This window comes from Sorex araneus, chromosome 9 (assembly GCF_027595985.1).
Source record: "Sorex araneus isolate mSorAra2 chromosome 9, mSorAra2.pri, whole genome shotgun sequence".
Lineage (NCBI taxonomy): Eukaryota > Metazoa > Chordata > Mammalia > Eulipotyphla > Soricidae > Sorex > Sorex araneus.
In genome coordinates, this window is record NC_073310.1 from 54,388,284 (window position 1) to 54,408,169 (window position 19,886).

At 43.0% G+C, this 19,886-nt stretch overlaps 1 protein-coding gene across 4 annotated transcripts in view; it reads right to left on the reverse strand.

Annotated features, from left to right (window-relative positions):
• ANKRD26 (ankyrin repeat domain containing 26) overlaps positions 1-19,886 on the reverse strand; it is a 70,162-nt gene that overhangs the window by 46,773 nt on the left and 3,503 nt on the right. For all 4 annotated transcript variants that reach the window (XM_055146923.1, XM_055146922.1, XM_055146921.1 and 1 more), the window contains 8 exons: positions 16,923-17,026; positions 14,505-14,581; positions 10,975-11,011; positions 7,995-8,064; positions 5,819-5,879; positions 5,531-5,727; positions 2,923-3,052; positions 1,803-1,864 (listed from right to left, as the gene is read on the reverse strand). In XM_055146923.1, the coding sequence (XP_055002898.1) occupies positions 1,803-1,864; positions 2,923-3,052; positions 5,531-5,727; positions 5,819-5,879; positions 7,995-8,064; positions 10,975-11,011; positions 14,505-14,581; positions 16,923-17,026 (738 nt within the window). The remainder of the gene's footprint in view (positions 1-1,802; positions 1,865-2,922; positions 3,053-5,530; positions 5,728-5,818; positions 5,880-7,994; positions 8,065-10,974; positions 11,012-14,504; positions 14,582-16,922; positions 17,027-19,886) is intronic.

Below are 19,886 nucleotides of genomic sequence, written 5' to 3' on the forward strand. Positions count from 1 at the left end.
TGGCGGCACCCATGTGGCAGGCGCCATCTTCTGTGACTCCAAATCCACAGGTATTCGGATTTTACTTTGGGGGCTCCCAGGAACTCATGGGAAGGGGGCGTAACCGGCACGCCCTCGGCCCAGATAAATCCGGAGCCGCTGAGCACGAATTGGACCCTCTCGCCTAAATACTTTGAATTCAGAGACTTCTTACAGCAATGCACTGGGACTGTGAGCTGGGCTATGTAATTTCTGGCAGAATTTTCCCTGGACTTTATACAGAAATCCAAAACAAATGATAATGACAATTAACATTTATAATTGTCAGCAATGTGAAACGGTTCCATTTGAACAGGTCTGACTTGGGGGGGAAACTCCAAATAATAACAGTAAGTTTTTGTTGAAATATTGAAGGCTTTTAATGTAGCAGCCACCTCTGGACTGTGAACTAAGCAAAAGCCCCACGCTGGCGGACGAGGCGTGGCGTACACCATACTATGAGGCGCAGGAAGGGGGATGAGGGGGAAAAAGGAAAAAAAAAAGGGAAAAGGAAAAAGAAAAAAAAAAGAGAGAGAGAGAGAGTTATGTCAACTATAGTGAGTTTTGTGTTGAATTATGGAATGTAATCAAGGTAAAGAAAAAATGAAGTGAAATTCATTAGTTATACAGTAGGGGGTAGGGGGTGGGGGCGGGGGGTATACTGGGGTTTCTGGTGGTGGAATATGGGCACTGGTGAAGGGATGGGTGTTTGAATATTGTATAACTGACATATAAACCTGAGAACTTTGTAACTTTCCACATGGTGATTTAATAAAAATTTAAAAAAAAAAAAGAACTGGCCTTAAAATTCAGTAGGCACTAATAATCACTGCAATCACTTTGTTTTATATTTCTATAGCACCCTTCACAATTTACAAAGCATTTTCAGATTTTTTTACCATATTTGTTCATATTGTCATGTATACTGGAGAGGTATTATTAGTGCCATTTTTATTAACACAGTCACTGATACTCAAATAGGTTAAACAAATTTTTCCAATATTCCATGGCTACTAAGTGACACAACCAGGATGCTAATAGAGGACTATGCGGCAGCTGCCAACATTCTTCTTACCTCCATCTAGAGCTGGTACCTCAGGTCATCATTGCTTCATACTCTATGGCTATCATAAAGATACTCAATGCACCCTATTTTTTGTTCTCTTTCTTTGGTTTTTAGAGGTTTTCGGGATGAAAGCTAGGACCTCACACAGACAAATTGTATTCTCTGTTATAAACTGCATCCTCAATTCCAATACGATCTACTGTAAATATTCAAAACGATTTCTATTTATCAAATAACCACTAAGCCACACTATTTTATAATCCCAAATACTTACTATTTTCCCCTTACAGTTTTTCTCTTGAAATATTTTTTGCTGATTAATATGACAATCCAAATATAATAATACTTTCAAGACTCAGGCATACATTTTTGAAGTAAATGCCTATAACAAACTGTTCCCCACCACATTTCATTAAGAGGTTTAACACATCCTTTTATAAAACAGGATGATAAATTTGGCCACAGGCTAACCTGAAATAATTCTTTAATTTTCAAATAAGGTTTATTTCAAATGCAAACTGATTATATTAATTTCCTTATCTGCCCATAAGTAGAAGCACACTTTATAGCATTATTACATGGAGTACATAATTTTATTAAGAGTCAAAAATACAAGAAACAATTTTATGGGTAAATGTAAGATGAGAAAGTGAATTCAAAGCATCTCTTTCATGTTTCAGGGCTTATAATTAAAAACAATAATAACAAAACACAATACCTCAGAATCCCAAGGTGATTCTACACATTCCTCTTCTTCAAATCCCAATGTTGACATCATAACTGTCAAATGCAATCACAGATACTTCAATGAAAACATCATTATGTATTTTTTAAAACATTTATGTTTACCTCCATTTGAAAATATTTCTAGATGGGGGGGAAATGGACGGTGACAGGAGGGAAACTGGCAAAATGGGTGCTAGACAATGTACACTGGTGGAGGGATGGGTGTTGGAACACGGTATGACTAAGACCTAATTATGAGCCTAATTTGTAAACATCTATATCACAGTGATTCAATAATAAAATCTTAATATATATTATATTAATATATATTATATATTATATATATTATATTATATATAATATATATTATATATAATATACATATATATACACACACATATATATATTTCTAGGGGCTAGAGCAATAGTATATCAGAATGAGCATTTGTCTTTCATGTGGCTGACCCAGGTTGATCTGTGGCACTACCTATGGTCCTCCGAGCCCACCAGAAGTAATCCCTTAGCACAGAGTCAGGAGTAAGCCCTGAGCATCACGTTGGCCCAAAGCCCCCCAAAAAGTTTCTGTAAACTAAGTAAGAAGAGATAAGAATTTTAGGAAAAGAGAGGCTGGAAAGAGTGAGTGTACAGCGGTCAAGGTGCTTGATCCTCACATGTGGACAACTCTACTTTGAATCTCCAGCATAGCATGTGGCCTTCAGATACCACAAAAAGTGATCCCTGAGCACAAAGCCAAGAGTAAGCCTTGAGCACTGCCAGGTGTGGCCCCAAAACAATAAAAAAGAAAAACAGAAAAGGAATTTCAGGAGCCAGAGGTGGTTCAGGACTGGAGCACATGTTTCGCAGATGGGAGTGCTCAGCTCACCACCCCCCAAGCATTCCCTGCCATAAGTAGCTCTATAGAACTGCCAGGTATGGGTCTCTCTCTCTCTCTCTCTCTCTCTCTCTCTCTCTCTCTCTCTCTCTCTCACACACACACACACACACACACACACACACAAATTTGTACTTTGGATCCATACATTTCAACCTTTTTAAGTTAGAAATCCATATACAATTTAAGTATATGGGGAAAAAGAATCTCAGTAACTTACCACTTTTACTATTTTTGTGGGTTTCACCAATGTCAGGCAAAGTATCTTTATTTGTTTGTTCTTGTTGCGCACTTTCAATAGTATCAATACAATTTTCTTCTTTTTCAATTTCTGACCTTCCTGCTCTTTCCTGTAAACACAAAAGTCTGCTTTCAAAAAAAAATAATGTTCATTTTTCAATTCTGTATTTCAACATTTGTTACAATGATATAAAATATACTCTTTCAATACATCATCATAAGGGGTCAGAGCAATAATACAGTGGGTAGGGGCTTGCCTTGCATGCAACATCTCCGGCATCCCATATAGTCCCTTTAGCACCACCAGAAGTAATTCCTGAGTGCAGAACCAGGAGTAACCCTTGAGTATCACCAGTGTGACCCAAAAAGTTAAAAAAAGAAGAAAGAAAGAAAGAAAGAAAGAAAGAAAGAAAGAAAGAAAGAAAGAAAGAAAGAAAGAAAGAAAGAAAGAAAGAAAGAAAGAAAGAAAGAGAGAGAGAAAGAGAGAGAGAAAGAAAGAGAGAGAAAGGGAGAAAGAAAGAAAGAAAGAAAGAAAGAAAGAAAGAAAGAAAGAAAGAAAGAAAGAAAGAAAGAAAGAAAGAAAGAAAGAAAGAAAGAAGAGAGAGAGAAAGAAAGAGAGAGAAAGGGAGAAAGAAAGAAAGAAAGAAAGAAAGAAAGAAAGAAAGAAAGAAAGAAAGAAAGAAAGAAGGAAGGAAGGAAGGAAGGAAGGAAGGAAGGAAGGAAGGAAGGAAGGAAGGAAGGAAGGAAGGAAGGAAGGGAGGGAGAGAGGGAGGGAGGGAGGGAGGGAGGGAGGGGGGAGGGAGGAAGGGAGGGAGGGAGGAAGGAAGGGAGGGAGGAGGAAGGAAGGAAGGAAGGAGAGAAAGAGAGGAAGGAAGGAAGGAAGGAAGGAAGGAAGGAAGGAAGGAAGGAAGGAAGGAAGGAAGGAAGGAAGGAAGGAAGGAAGGAAGGAAGGAAGGAAGGAAGGAAGGAAGGAAGGAAGGAAGGAAGGAAGGAAGGAAGGAAGGAAGGAAGGAAAAAAGTGTTGGGGATGAACTGAGCACTAGGGTGAGCCCATGTACATTGTACTACAGACAGGAACATCTTCCCCCTTCAAGCTGCCTTCAGAAAATAATTTCAGTATATTGAAAGAGGCAGCCTGGCTGGTCTTTGACATGCAGATCTCGGGTGTTAGCCAGGCCTGACCTTTGATATTGTAAATTGTAAGCTCTGGCCCAGCCTAGTCTTTGGGATGCAGATTTCAGGTGCTGCCTAGTTTTGTAATTGACTTGTAGATTTCCTGTGGCAGCCCAGCCTTGTCTTTGGGATGTAAATCCAAGTGCTTTTAGCCCAAGGAAGGTTTCATTTTGGTTTTGTATCATCTTTCTGGAGGCCTAGATTACTGGCCTGCAGATACAAGGAAATAATGCTGCCTCAATGTTCTTCCTGTAACATCTTTTGGTGCCTTTAATGACGTCAATGTATTGCGCCCTTTGGAAGTGCCATGATCAATAAAAGGAGATCCACTAGACCCTCTGCCTTTGCTAAGAGCCAGAGAGAGCCTTAGTCCTCCCTGAGACACATTTCTTCCACGTGCCTTATCTCAGCGCCTCCGACTGCACAAACGTTCATGCAACAGAAAGAAAGAAAGAAAATGTTTAAAAAGAAGACTGGAGTGATAGGGCACTAGCCATGTATGTGGCTGAACTTGGTTATATCTCCAGCACCCCGAAGGGTCCCTCCCCCCACCCTCACTTTCTTTTGTTTGCTTTTGGGGCCACACCCAATGATGCTCAGGAGTTACTCCAGGTGGTTCTCAGATATATGATGCCAGAATCAAACCCAGGTCCACTCAGGTTAGCTGAATTCAAGACAAGTGCCTGCCTGCTGTACTATCTCTCCAGCCCCCCATCATATTTTATGATAAGAGTTCTTGGTCTCACTTAACCCTAATATTTCAATTGTATTTTTATAAAAATCTTTCATCTTGACTGATTTATTCAAGCTTTGTTGTCATCATCTTGCCTTTTTTTTTCAGGGGGGTTGGGAGTCACATCTAATGATACTGGGGGGTTATTCCCACCTGGGTTTTCTTTATTTTTTTTCACCTAGATCTTCTTAAGCGAATTCTCCTCATCAATGTCATATTTACTCTCCTCATCAATGTCACACTCACCTAGTTGTCCTTGTCAGTCATTTTTCTAATTGTTTTCTTTCCATAATGGCATAGTTAAAAACAACTTATTGTGGGGGCTGGAGCGATAGCACAGCGGGTAGGGCGTTTGCCTTGCACGGGGCCGACCCGAGTTCGAATCCCAGCATCCCATATGGTCCCCTGAGCACTGCCAGGGGTAATTCCTGAGTGCAGAGCCAGGAGTAACCCCTGTGCATCGCCAGGTGTGACCCAAAAAGCAAAAAAAAACTTATTGTTTTCCATCTTCATAAATCTTAAAACCTGACCTATATGTCTCTTGCTATTATACTTATTGTCTATATGACCTTGAAGTATGATCATACTCCTCCTTTCTTGGAACCTCTTCCTCTCTCTAAGGACCAAGAGTCTGGTCCATAAAACAGCATAGGGTGGAAAAAGCTGACATAAAATGACTTACTTTGGCAGGATGAAGGACCCCTAAAGGCTTAAGAGGATTTAGAACAGTTTCATGTGTTGTCAAGACAGGATGAGAAAAGTCTTGGACTTGGATTGAAGGTTTGGGAAGAGGTTCAATCACATCTTCGTTTTCAGTATCAGAATGATTATCTTCAAATAATACTCTGTTTTCTGGTCCTATGATACCACATTTTGCTTCTACCATAGAGAGAACCGAGAGTACATTCATTAGTGATCTATAATTTCAAATCAGTAAAGAACAGAAGAACGAATAAAACAAAAAGCTTACTGTCTCTCTTAGATTGTTCAGAAGCAGCCATTAGCTTTGTTAAGTTTGGTTTCGGAACAGTCTAAAAAAATGAAAATAATGACTTTGAGGACAACAAATAACAAATTTGGTTTTAAAAAAGTACTATAATATTCAGTATTACTCTATAACACAAAAAGAATAGGCTTTGGATCTATTCAGATGGAATTTAAGCCTCACTTTTGCCATTAACTACACCATATGCATATGGATTTTGAGATATGACCCAAGTGTTAACTGACAATCCAAAATGATACTTCTTTTATCCTTAATAATTATAACAAATATTGTCTTAGGGCCGGAGCGATAGCACAGCGGGTATGGTGTTTGCCTTGCACGCAGCCGACCCGGGTTCGATCCCCGGCATCCCATATGGTCCCCCAAGCACCGCCAGAAGTAATTCCTGAGTGCAAACCCAGGAGTAACCCCTGAGCATCGTTGGGTGTGACCCAAAAAAAGCAAAAAAAAAAATTATAACAAATATTGTCTTATAGTAAGTTTTCCTTACCTAAAATAATCATCTTACCTAAAATAATCACCTTACCTAAAATAATCACCTAAAATAATCATCCACCAAAAAATGGGGAAAACAATTATAATTAATTTAATAACTTTAGAGAGGGGCTGGAGCAATAGCACAGTGGGTAGGGCGTTTGCCTTGCACGCGACCGACCCGGGTTCGATTCCCAGCATCCCATATGGTCCCCTGAGCACCGCCAGGAGTGATTCCTGAGTGCAGAGCCAGGAGGAACCCCTGTGCATCGCCAGGTGTGACCCAAAAAGCAAAAAATAAATAAATAAATAAATAACTTTAGAGAGTGATGCAGAGAGTCTGAGAGTGATGCAGAGAGTCTCTTGTCCGCACGCCTGGATGTCTTCCCTGGGGCCCCTAGGAGGGGATGGGCTCCAGCTTCCCTCCCCACCCCGAGCAGAGCTCCCGGCGGTCAAAGACCACCGGAACCTAGCTACAGCCATGCTGGAGGCCCCTCTCCACATGTCCGGACAGGCCTCATGCATGAAGGTACTGGCAGAGGAACCCAGGTGTGTGTAATCCCATCAACGGCCAACATCCAGAGAGAGACTTAAAAGCATGCTCTCAGAAGCGATATCATGTAGCCTGCTTCTCCTTCTGGGAGAAACTGGCATTCTTTTTTTTTTTTTTTTTTTTGCTTTTTTTTTGGGTCACACCTGGCGATGCACAGGGGTTACTCCTGGCTCTGCACTCAGGAATTACCCCTGGCCGTGCTCAGGGGACCATATGGGATGCTGGGATTTGAACCCGGGTCGGCCGCGTGCAAGGCAAACACCCTACCCGCTGTGCTATCTCTCCAGCCCCAGAAACTGGCATTCTTTTGAGAGTTTCCTGCCCACATAGGACAGCCTTGCAAGCTTCCCATGGTGTATTCATATGCAAAATCCAGTAACAAGCTGGATCTCATTCCCCTGACCTTGAAGAGCCCCCAGTGCAACATCGTTAGGAGGGCAGAGTCGAGATGGACTGCTAAGATCTCAGGGAAAGGACGAAATGAGATGTTACTGACCCCGCCTGAGAAATCGAGAAATCGGTGATTAAGGGGAATTTCGTGATTCGTGAACTTTAGAGGCCTGAGTGATAGTGCAGCAAGAAGGATGCTTGCCATGCACACGGACAAACTGGGTTCAATCCCTGGCACACCATCTGGTCCCTGAGCACCACCAGAAGTAATTTCTGAGTAATTTCCAAGTACCACCTGGAGTAATACCTCAGTAGTTTCTGTGCCAGGCAATAGTTCCTAATGTCTGGCAATAGTTCCTAATGCCAGGAGTAACCTCTGAGCACCACTGGTTATGGCCCCAAAATCCTGTCCACCCCTAAAAAATAATATTGATTTTTAAAAAATTTCAAATGTGAATTTGCATAATTTACATTTGCATGAATTATCTCTTGTAGGGAAAAAAATGAGAGTTTACTTTTTAGTATTATCTTATATAGATGGGTAAGAATTACAATAACATAAGCTAAAGACAAATAATTGCTTATAATCTATTCCCCAAGGAAGAGGAAAATAAACAGAACAGACCTGTGAAGCAGTGATTCCTATGTGAAAGCCACATACAGATACTGAACAGAAACTAAATTCAAAGCGGGAAAATTAATTTCCCTGAGCGATTACTGTACCTTGGCTTCAAAATCAAAGTCATCATCAGATGTAGGCCATGAATCATCAACGCCAGGTTTGTCGAAAAATCTTGAGAGATAAAACACACAACAAAAATGAGTAACTTCATTTGTTATGAAAACCTCGAGGCTGGAGTGATAGTACAGTAAGTAGGGCACTTGTCTTGCACATGGCCAACCTGGGTTCGATTCCTGGTTACCATGTTTGGTCCTCTGGGCCTAACAGGAGTGCTCCCTGAACACCACCAGGTATGACCCCCAAAACAAAATAATAATAATAATAATCACTGTATCACTGTCATTCCATTGCTCATCGATTTGCTTGAGTGTGCACCAGTAATGTCTCCATGGTGAGAATTGTTACTGGTTTTGGCATATCGAATACGCCTTGGGGAGCTTGCCAGGCTCTGCCGTGCAGGTGAGATACTCTCGGTAGCTTGCCAGGCTCTCCGAGAGGGGTGGAGGAATCGAACCCGGGTCAGCCACATGCAAGGCAAATGCCCAACTCACTGTGCTATCGCTCCAGCCCAATAATAATAATAAACATAATAATAATTTTTTAATTGTTAGGGCTGAAGAGACTCCCAGACCTCCTCTGCAATACTCAGCAGCAGTCTCCAACCCTTAAATCGTCAGTCTGTGAAGATTTACGTCTCGTCTGAGTAGGTCTTACTGTATGTCAAACGTACTTTGGCAGCCATAACTGAGATCTGTCCTAAAACCTGACTGTAAAAACAAAACATCAGATCCCAATGCAATTGTTAAATATGTTAGGGCAAGCACCAGGACTTAGACTTGGCCTTATAGGGAAGCTCTGGAAGTTTTCATCGAGTTTGACTTTCTGAGACGTGAGTTGGAGCCCCGTCTCTGCTACGGCTGCAGATCCATCTACGCTTGTCAGTCTGTGAGTAGGCATGAATGAATGCATTTAGGAGCCCTGCAGGTGGACGGTAAACTCACTGGTTAGCTACTTATTAACTAGGGACGCATCGACCAGTAATGTGAGCCTGCTGAACCACAGTCGCCAAAGTAGTGAAAACAGGACATAACACTGAGTAAACTAATTTTACAAAGCATTGTAAGGACAACCTGAAATAACAAACATTAAGCACCCAAAGATATCTAATCAACAGTAAAATATTTACAAAATGTTCTTTTCTCCTCTCTGTATTGAGCCTACTTTTATAAATAAGGGGGATCCCTGTCCTCAAAACTGTCAAGTGGTAGACCAGATGAATGCCATGTGTTATACCAGCTATTCTGAATGTACCCTAGGAGGAAAGAGGTATTTTACTGCAAAGCCCCATATGTCCTACGTGGAAACCGCTTGATGCTATGTTGGTTGATTGCATTTCTGATTTTGTTTTGATGGTTGTATTTTTTGATTGTTGTTTTGATTATTTGCTTTTACCTGGGTTATAGCTGACTGCTGCCTGGTGCCCCAATCCTCTGGCGGGGGCTCGAACTCGTTGGGCTCCCGCTATCCCCCTCTATCTTGCGCTCATGGCTCCTGCTCTGGGAGCAGCCCTTGCACGCTCGGAGCCACAAGGGCTCATTGCACGAGTACGGGTGCTCCCGAGTATTCTTCCTGAGAAGGGTGTCAGGCCGGAGAGCACTGCACTGAGTTGGCCCCCGACTCAGTGTGGCGAGCCACTTGCATAGGGCCGCCGTCGGATTTTGCCCTGCCTGGAAGTGAGGACGGCGGGACAGGTGGAGCCTTGGCGCGACCTGAAGGGGACGTGCGGAGGCCTCCTCAGTCCCTTGTAATACAGGCAGTGGTGACCGCCACCCCCTTCTACCAACAGGATGGCTCCATAAACAAAGACATAAGGGGGAGATGTAGGGAGCCAGAGCACATTGCGCATGTGCGCATGCGCATGATCGCGCATGCGCAACAATTACATTGCGCATGCGCGACAAACACATTGCGCATGCGCAACAACCGCATTGCGCATGCGTGGCGAGAGCCAATAGAGCGCCACCCTATGGGGTGATTGGCGAGAGCCAATAGAATGAGCGCCACCCTATGGGGTGATGGGCGAGAGCCAATAGAAGATGAGCACCACCTTAGAGGCGGGGCAACCAGGCTATATAAGGACTGCCATTACCCAGGTTGTGGTTCTTTCTCCTCATGAAGTTAACGGAATAAAACTGCTGCAGAAGGATCCTCAACCCGTGTCGTCTCACTCTTTGCTGGCGAAGGGAAATCGCGACGCGGGCTACGAACACTGTATTCCCTTAGTTAAAATACTTTTTTTTTTAGAAAGTAAAAAAGTTTACTGGAAAGTAGAAGAGAAAGGAAAAGAAACTCCCCATGTGGGGAGGAACTTAAGACTTTAGAACTTAAAGAGTAAGTTCTAAAATATATTTTTTTAAAAATTGAGTCACAGTGAGATACAGTTACAAAGCTGTTCATGGTTGGGTTTCTGTCATACAATATTCCAACTCCCATCCCTCCACCAGTGCACATTTCACACCACCAATGTCCCTAGTTTCCCTCCCGCCACCCCCACACACACTTTCCTTCTCTGTTTCTCTCTCTCTTTTTTTTTTTTTTTTTTTGCTTTTTGGGTCACACCTGGCGATGCACAGGGGTTCCTCCTGGCTCATGCACTCAGGAATTACTCCTGGCGATGCTCAGGGGACCATATGGGATGCTGGGGATCGAACCCGGGTCGGCCGCGTGCAAGGCAAATGCCTTCCCCGCTGTGCTATCGCTCCAGCCCCTCTCTGTTTCTCTTTCTCTCTCTCTCTTTTCTGTCTCTCTCTCTCCTCCCCCCTTCTCTCTATTTCTATCTCAATTTTAATTTTGGTTTTATTTTGATCCTGGCTGTGTTCAGGGATGACTCCAGGCTCAGTGCTCTGCGATCACTCCTGGTGGGCTCTGGGGGACCTTATGTAGAACCAGAGATCAAACTGGAGTCAGTATCATCCAAGAGTCTCACCCATGGTACATTTTTTAAAATCTGTAAAAGCCTACCTGGTTTGAGATCCTTCTTCAGAACTCTTATCCATCTCTAAAGGAAAATAATTTCATTTTAAACAGAAAAATATAGAATATTAAAAGTACAGTTATGTTTTCCTAAGACATATTTGTTTGGGATCAGACCAGAAGACTATATTTACTGAATACTGTACTACTGGTAGAAAATGAACACATTAAGAACTCTTTTCTTTTTTCTTAACCTTGTTTGTTTTAAGCTGCACCCAACTGTGCTCAGGGCTTACCTCTGGCTCTGTGCTCAGGAGCACTCTGGTAGGACTTGGGGGGACCATACGGAGTACCCCTGGTCAACTGCATGCAAGGCAAGCGCCTCACCTGATATATTATTTCTCTGGCCCCATATACAGAATTCTTAGATTCCCCTCTTTTATCTTTATCAAATATAAAAAAAAAATAGCGTCAATCTTTGGCACCAAAAAGTGAACAGAGGTTTACAATAACCAGAAACAGCGCCACACCCTGTCAGTGTTCAATTTAAACAGCACAAGTAAATGACTGCCTGGGATGGCCACATTAGGAGCAGCTAGGAAGGAGCACAATAATTTGGCTGTGATGCAATATAGCATCAACATCTGTCTCGTTCAGACTGTTCAGTTTATGATGAAACATTCCATCACAAAAAGCTTGGGCTACAGACAGTGAACTTCACAGCACAGCCAAACAGGAACTAGATTCTCTCCAGGCTTACTCCCAACTACAGGAGAAATATGAAAGGCTTTGGAGCCATGATGTGGCTCGGTGGCAGAGCACTTGCCCTGTATATATAACTTGTGGAGACCTGGGTTCAATCCCTGGCACCACCAAAAATTATTTTACAAAGACTGTAATTGTAGTCTTATAAAATATAATTGTTGAAATTATATTTGTTAGAGCTCAAAGAGCTGGAGTGCCTAATTTACAAGTGGAAGACATAGGTTCAACCCATCGCAGGCCCACCCCAACCCCAAGCAAGGGCAAATCCCAAGCATTGAGCCAGGAGTAGCCTCTGAGCCCTGCCACGGGGTGCTCATGCTCCTGAATCAAAATAATAAATTAAGATAAAGTGTTTCAGGAATGAGCTTCTGATGCAAGCCAACCCATAAAAGATTAGAAGTTGGAATTTTCCTCCTAGTGAAAAGATTTCCATGATGACCTGCAACCCTTTTGGCTTTGGTAGACTGTCACATGAGATCAAATAATTGGATCTACCTGCTAATTAGGCCTAGGAAAGGTGACATAAACAAAGCACTGTGAACCTAACAACTCAGAGAGGCAACTGGGATCCTGATGAGGTTACTGAACTACCAAAATAATCCTGGTTCTTACTTGCCTAATCCGGTTAGTCACACCACCTATTAGGAGCAGCTCCGGGCATCCTGACCGATTTCCCAAAGACTACAGGGAAATCTACTACAGATGCTGACTCCCATAAAGAGGATCAGAAGGACTTACATTGACTTGCCTTCACGAGGTGTTCACCTCCTCCCATAATACACTTTTTATACAAGTGAAAGTGAACCACTAAGAATTCCTGCGAAGTTCACTTACACACCACTGCTTCTCCTGCCAAACAGTCTACAGCCTCTTTACCTGGAAAACTTCTATTCACTCTGCAAGCTTACTTCAACCCTATCACATTTTTTTCCCCAAGGGGAGGGGGCTTTTGGGCCACTCTCAGCCCCACTCAAGGCTTGCCCCTGCCTCCAGGGTCCAAGAGTCACTCCTGGTAGCTGGGGGACCACATGCAGTGCCAGAAATTGAACCTGAGTCAGCCAAGTGCAAGGCAAGTGCCTACCTGTTGGATTATTGCTCAGACCCTACTTTTTAAAATTCTATTTGATGACCATGAATTCATCACACTGATGTTAGCCATGCAATGTGTGTTAATTGAATCACACTCAAGTGTGAGCCACCAGTGGTATGTGCAGAACACGCCACGTTAAAGTAGCTGGCACACACTAAACAGCAAGAAAAAAATATGTAAACTTCAATTACTGGGCTCTTTCTTATTTGCCTTCTGGCACACAGTAACCACTGACTCTAGGAGATAACTAAAAGGACAATAATAACTAGCTCCTGAAATGCAGGGCTGTGTCTTGAGATGTTAGCAGTCTCCAGCATGAAACTAACTGTATCTAAAACACACTTGATGGTCAATGTTTAGTTGACAAGTCAACAAAAAATGTTTTCTTTGAAAATTCTGTTTGTAAAAACCACAATAAGTGAACCAAGAAGAGTTCTATAATAAGCACCTTGAAGGCCAAAACTTTCTCTGTTCCATCATTTCTATGGCTTCTAGAACTTGTAAAACCAACCTACACATAATTCTTAACAAATGTCAGCTGAGTTAAACATGTTTTTATACAGTTCAAATTATATTAGTTATCATATCTAGCGACAGCACAGTGGGTAGGGTGTTTGCCTTGCATGCAGTAGACCCGGGTTCAACTCTTCTGTCCCTCTTGGAGAGCCTGGCAAGCTACCGAGAGTATCCCGCCCACATGGCAGAGCCTAGCAAGCTACCCATGGCGTATTCAATATGCCAAAAACAGTAACAACAAATCTCACAATGGAGACATTACTGGTGCCCACTCAAGTAAATTGATGAACAAGGGGACGACAGTGCTACAGTGCCATCTAGAGAACACAGTCCTCATATAGTTCAGATTGAACTATACATCACACTTAAGGAACAGTTATGCTGTTATTAAACACTTTTATATTTTTATTATAATCAAGAGTTGGTCTGCTTAAATATTATAATTTTTAACTCACAGAACATTTGATTCTAACAAAATTACAGTGATTATCAAAATAATTATTCAACAAAAATATTTTGTCTAACTATGTCAAAAATTCTTTCAGATTTTTCTTTTTCCTTTATTCAGAGGAATAAAGTTGGTAAGGACAAGGTTGGTATCAATATGTAAGATAACTAGTACTTCCTACAAGGAATTGCTTTTTGAACTAGAAAAAAGCATTTTTCTTGGGGCTGGAGCAATAGCACAGCGGGTTAGGCACTTGCCTTGCTAGTGACCAACCTGGATCAACCCCCAGCACCCCATATAGTCCCCTGAGCCCCATCAGGAGTGACTGAGTAAATCCTGAGCACTACCAGGTATGTTCCCCACCTCCCCCCCCAAAAGTTAACAAAAATCTATTAAAAAACAATATGCACATATTTCCCCATGGCTCTTTCATTATCAAAATTCTGGATTTATTTTTGGGGAGAAGTGTGTCACATCAGCCGTGTTCCAGGACTAAAGGTGGTGATAAGAACTCAAACCAGGGGCTGGAACAATAGCACAGCAAGCAGGGCATTTGCCTTGCATGTGGTCGACCTGAGTTCAATCCCCGACGTCCCATATGGTCCTCCGATCACCGCCAGGAGTGATTCCTGAGTGCAGAGACAGGAGTAACATGGGATTCAAGGCACGCACCCTATTTTCTATAGTCTACCTGCAGTCCTCAAATTCCTTATTCTCACTTGATTTATATTCCGCCAGAGTCACCGTATGAAATCTTACCTGGACTGTCCTGTTGAAAAGGACTTTTAGGTCTGTTTTCCAGTGTATATTCAGAAGTTGCTTGGTGATTATTATTACTGGAAAAGGAGGAGAGAAATAATATTAACTACTTTAATACTAATGAAAAACATTCAATTCTTAGAGAATTCCTAATTTTAAAAAAAAGATCAAAACTTTATCCCATATGCTTCAATCTTTTAAGTTCTAAAAACCTTTCGTTAAATATAAAATTTTCTTGTGTGTGGCGGGGGAGGGGGTGTCCTGTACATATGTTCAGGAAGCTCACCACTCCCTGTGATTCTCAGCACAGCTGTGCATTGGACAGGTCAGTGCTCAGGTCAACCAATGCTACAAGGGGACACGCAAACTGGGGACCAAACTCAGGGCTTCTCAAAGGCGAGGCACGGCAGACCTCTGAACTATCTGCCAAGCCCCTACCCATGTCATTTAAGGAAGAAATGAGTAAGTATAACGCTCCTGAACTGAGAGTATCTGAGTAAATTACTTAGCCTGGCAGAGCAAGAGTGTCTCCAACTCATTAAATTACACAACAGAATCGTCTGCTATTACTTAGGCCAATACGCCAAGAGCAGAAAATGAAGAGATTAAACGTGTATTGAACTATTCTTTCCTACCTACTAAAACCCTGACAAGTAGACCTTTAGTAGATGATGCTTAATCTCCAACTGACATATGTGGAAGACGCAGCCCTACACTTATAACACACAGACACTGAGGGGACTTAGCTTTCTCACTGGCAACTACTGTACTTTAGATGCACGATTTCAGGAGCCAGAAAAGATAGTACAGGGGTGAGGCACATGATTCGCATATGTCCAAGCCCAGTTCCTTTTCTTTTTCCTTTTTTTCTTTGCTTTTTGTTTTGTTTTTGTTTTTTGGGCCACACTCAGTGGTGTTCAGGGCTGACTCCTGGCTCTGCACTTAAGGGTTCAGGGCTGACTCCTGGCAGGCTTGGAGGACCATATAAGAATGTTGGGGATCAGGGGCTGGAGTGATAGCACAGCGAGTAGGGCGTTTGCCTTGCACGTGGCCGACCCGGGTTCAATTCCCAGCATCCCATATGGTCCCCTGAGCACTGCCAGGGGTAATTCCTGAGTGCGGAGCCAGGAGTGACCCCTGTGCATCGCCGGGTGTGACCCCCCCCCAAAAAAAAAGCAAAAAAAAAAAAGAATGTTGGGGATCAAACCCAGGTCAGCCAAGTGCAAGGCAAGCTCCCTACCCACTGTACTATCTTTCTGGCCCCCAAGTCCAGTTTTATCCCTAATAGTAGATGGTCTCTCCCCCAAGCAATGCTGGCTATAGTCTTGAAAGCTCCAGGCACCATCAGATACGGTCAGAACCACTGGAGTGGCCCAGGCGCATCCCCAGTACACCAGGGATAGGAGTACATCCCGAGCCCTCATATTAAACCTCTGGTTTGACATTGCCAGGAGGAGCCCTTGGGTCTCTAACACAATCTTGAAAACCTCTGTGCTATTTTTTTAATAACTTATATTTTCCAGAGAATTCTGCCGATAGCTTATGTATGACACAGAATTTTAAAATATTTTAAAATTTGTGGTAGGGCTGGAGAGATAGTATTACAGGTAATGCTATATTTACATGTAACTGTATTTGCACGTGGTCAACTGGGGTTTGATCCCTGGCACCATATATGGTCTCCTGAGCACTCCGAGGAGTGATTCCTGAGCACACAGCCAAGAGTAAGTGCTGAGCACCACTGGGAGTGGTGAAAGATAAACAACAACAACAACAACAAACCTTCTGGGGCCTAAACGCGGTTATGCTCCAAGATTACTCCTGGCTCTGTGCCCAGGAATTATTCCTGGAAGGCTAGGGGTACCATGTGGGGTGCTGGGGATCAGAGCTGAGCTGGCTGCATACAAAGCAAGCTCCCTACCTGTGGTACTATCTCTCCAGTTTCTAGAATTATTTTAAAAAAATAAAAACTTAAGGTAGATCCAAATCACTTGGGAGATTTTCATTGGTGGGGAAAATAAAACACATGACAGGTCAACCTTTACTATGGGATCTCAAGCCATATGCATCTACTACTCTGGGAAGGATAATATGGGACTTTTCACAGCCTAAGAAAAGGTCAGCCACAGGGTACAAGGGTTGGGGTACAGATCTGGTAACAAGGGAGAAAGAAAAGCCTGATGTTTTCTGTAGCATTGTTTGATGCTCTCTTATTAGTTTAATCTTCCTGCATTTAGGTGTTTTTATATTTTGAGGAGAGGGGGATCGCCACACCCAGAGGTGCTCTTGGGTTTACTGTTATGCAAGGCACCTGTTTACTGCTAAGCCAAGACCCTAATCCCAATTTAATCTTTATGAACTGTGTGCCTGTTATTACTCTAGAATGATACTAAAGTGTCTAAAACAATAGTACTGTACCTTTGCATTTTACTTAATGCACATAAATTTGCTTCCTTTATTAAAAAATCTGCCATTTGCTGTTTGTTTTCATTTACAGCAAGTAAAACAGGTGTCAGGCCATTCTGCAAGACAGCAAAACCAACAAGTAATTTATAAAATCACTGAACATTAACCTGAATTCTAAAACTTAGAAGGGAACCTCTGAAATTAAGCCTATAAGAGAGAAAGCTAATTTAAGAGTAGCACCTTCTTTGTCAACCTGTGAAATTTCCCATGTGCTGCTGCTTCTCAAAAATAACCAGTGTACACCCAAAGCAGAAATCCTAACATTATCGGCAACCAACTTGTCTCAATATTAACAATAACAAAACTTCAGAAATAAAATGCCACTTCCTGCCAGGGCTTAGCCTGGTAACAAGCCAGAGGCATACTTTGTATGTTAAGAGGCTCCAGAGGGCTTTGACCCCTGGTAAAATAAAATGTCAACTGAATTAATATTTAAAAGAATACTCCAGGCCAGAGATATGGTACAGCAGGCAAGGCACTTGCCTTGCATACAAAAGACGAGGGTTCAGTTCTGGCATCCCATGTTGCCCCCTGAGCACTGCTATGAGTGATCCCTGAGCCCCGCTCTGAGTGATCCCTGAGCCCCAAGTGAGGAGTAAACCAAATGAAAAATACCGTCCTTCTATTTCTTCAGTAGACTAGTTGCCGAGTAAGCTTGAAACTCACCTCAAATATTTAGTGGTACCAAGAATCTGCTTCCATCTCAACATTTATCGTGAAATAATGTAGGTGCTTCATTGCTCTTGCCTAAACAAAGAGCTTCTTTTTTATTATTATTATTATTTTTTTTTGCTTTTTGGGTCACACCCATCAATGCACAGGGGTCACTCCTGGCTCTGCACTCAGGAATTACCCCTGGCGGTGCTCAGGGGACCATATGGGATGCTGGGAATCGAACCCGGGTCGGCCGCGTGCAAGGCAAACGCCCTACCCGCTGTGCTATCGCTCCAGCACCGCTACTGTGTTTTAAATTCTTTACCTTCAAACTTTAAAACAATGATTCTTAGGTATTTTTTGATCTAATTAATGATTTTAAATGATTGACTCCAGAGTAGTATTTATTTCTATAACATCTTAATTTGCGGGGGGGGGGGCCACACATGATACTGCTCAGGGATGACTCTCAGCACACTGCTCACGGACCCGTATAGTGCTGGATACAAAATCAGGTCTCCCACAGGCAAAGCATGAGCTATAGTCCTTGGGCCATTTTTTTTTAATTAAATTTTTGGTGAGATAACGTAAGATTCCAAGAGGGCAAGTATATTAGGAGCACAATTATCACACCCTGCCCACTACCAAATGCCCATATTCCTCCATCATGGTCCACAGAATGCTGTTAGCCCTTCCCTTTCCCAACCTCTTGATAGTAAAATGTTTTATTTGAGTTGTAAGTTTATTTCCAAGGAAAGTTTGCTTTCTTGTGCTGTTTAGGATTAATTACCAAAAGACATGGGGGTGGAAAAAATATTTGAAGGGCCAGGGATATGGCTTAGAGGGCTGGAGCACACGCCTTGCACGCGCAAGGCCCTAAGTTCAAGCCAGCACCACACAGTCCCTGAATGCTGGCAGGTTAGCCCTGCTGAACCCAGCACTGACAGTGCAGGTGGCTATGGCTGGCCAAGTATCACTAACCATGGTCCCTGACCCCTGGGGCAATGCTTGGGACACCTGGAAACATTAAATTTTCAAAACTATGTCAAATGTGAACCAATTATTTCAGACTATTTCACTCAAGGAGTGTTTGATCTTCCAGGCACAAACACTGACCTTACCGATGTCCACAGGGAAAACCCTGCTGGAAGCTAACGAGTATGAACCTTTTCAAGGGAGAAAAAGAAATTGGACCAGCCTTGCCCTCACCTGCCTCTAGTGTACAGCTGGGAGTCCCACCCCGAGTAGCTCTATGAGTCTGAGGGGGACAATGCCCATCTGAGGGGGGCAATGCCCATGTGGGTCAGAGCTGGCAAAATAGCAAGCAGCAGCAGTGGATGGCTTCATTGATGTCAAGGCAGCCCCCTGATGAAGCAGGCAGGCAGACAGCAAAGGTCCCCTCCCCAGGCAATGGCAGAAAATTTCCTGGGAAGTAATAGCCCTGAAGTTTCGAAAGCCATTTTTTTTTTCCTTTTCCAGAAAAAAGGAACTAAGACCTGGTAAGACTCCCACCAGATGCCAGTCTGCCACAGACCCTGAGGAGGCTGGACCCCTACAGAGATGACAAACTTCAGCAGAAGTATCACTGTATCACTGTATCATTATTCATCGATTTACTCAAGCAGGCACCAGTAACATCTCTATTACACTCAGCCCCGAGATTTTAGCATCCTCAGCAGAGGTAGAGACACAATTAAGGACTTGAAAGAGATCCACCAGAAGCTTCAAAACTGTTCCTTTGATATAATACCTGATCAACACCCATCCCTATCAGAAAATTCCAGACTAAGTCATCCCTAAGAATATGCATATAAAAATCAATCATAAAGGCCATGGGGTGGGGGGGGGCTTCTCCATCTTTGGGGAAGCCTGTACTCACCCTTGGGAGAGTTACTCTACCCTCTCCCACTTTCTCTCCCTCCTCTCCTTCAAAAACTGTCCAAATAAAATCTATTTTACTTCACTGCTCATCTACTCCTAAAATTCTTTTCTGTGAGGTGAGACAAGAATCCAGGAACCCTGGGTTCCCAATGGCAGAGGCAGATGGGGAGAAAGTGACCATCTGTCTCCTCCCCGCCTCACAGAAGTCACTCATGGGGCCCACCAACATCAACCCAATGCCCTTGCCTGGACTTCAGAGCCTAGGCTGAAGTCCCTGCTGCGGAAGTCTCCACTCCTCCCTCCAGCCAGCCGTACCATTTCCTCAAGAGAAATGAATTCTCCACAATCCCCTGGCACCCACACACCTGCAGGGTCTCTGAA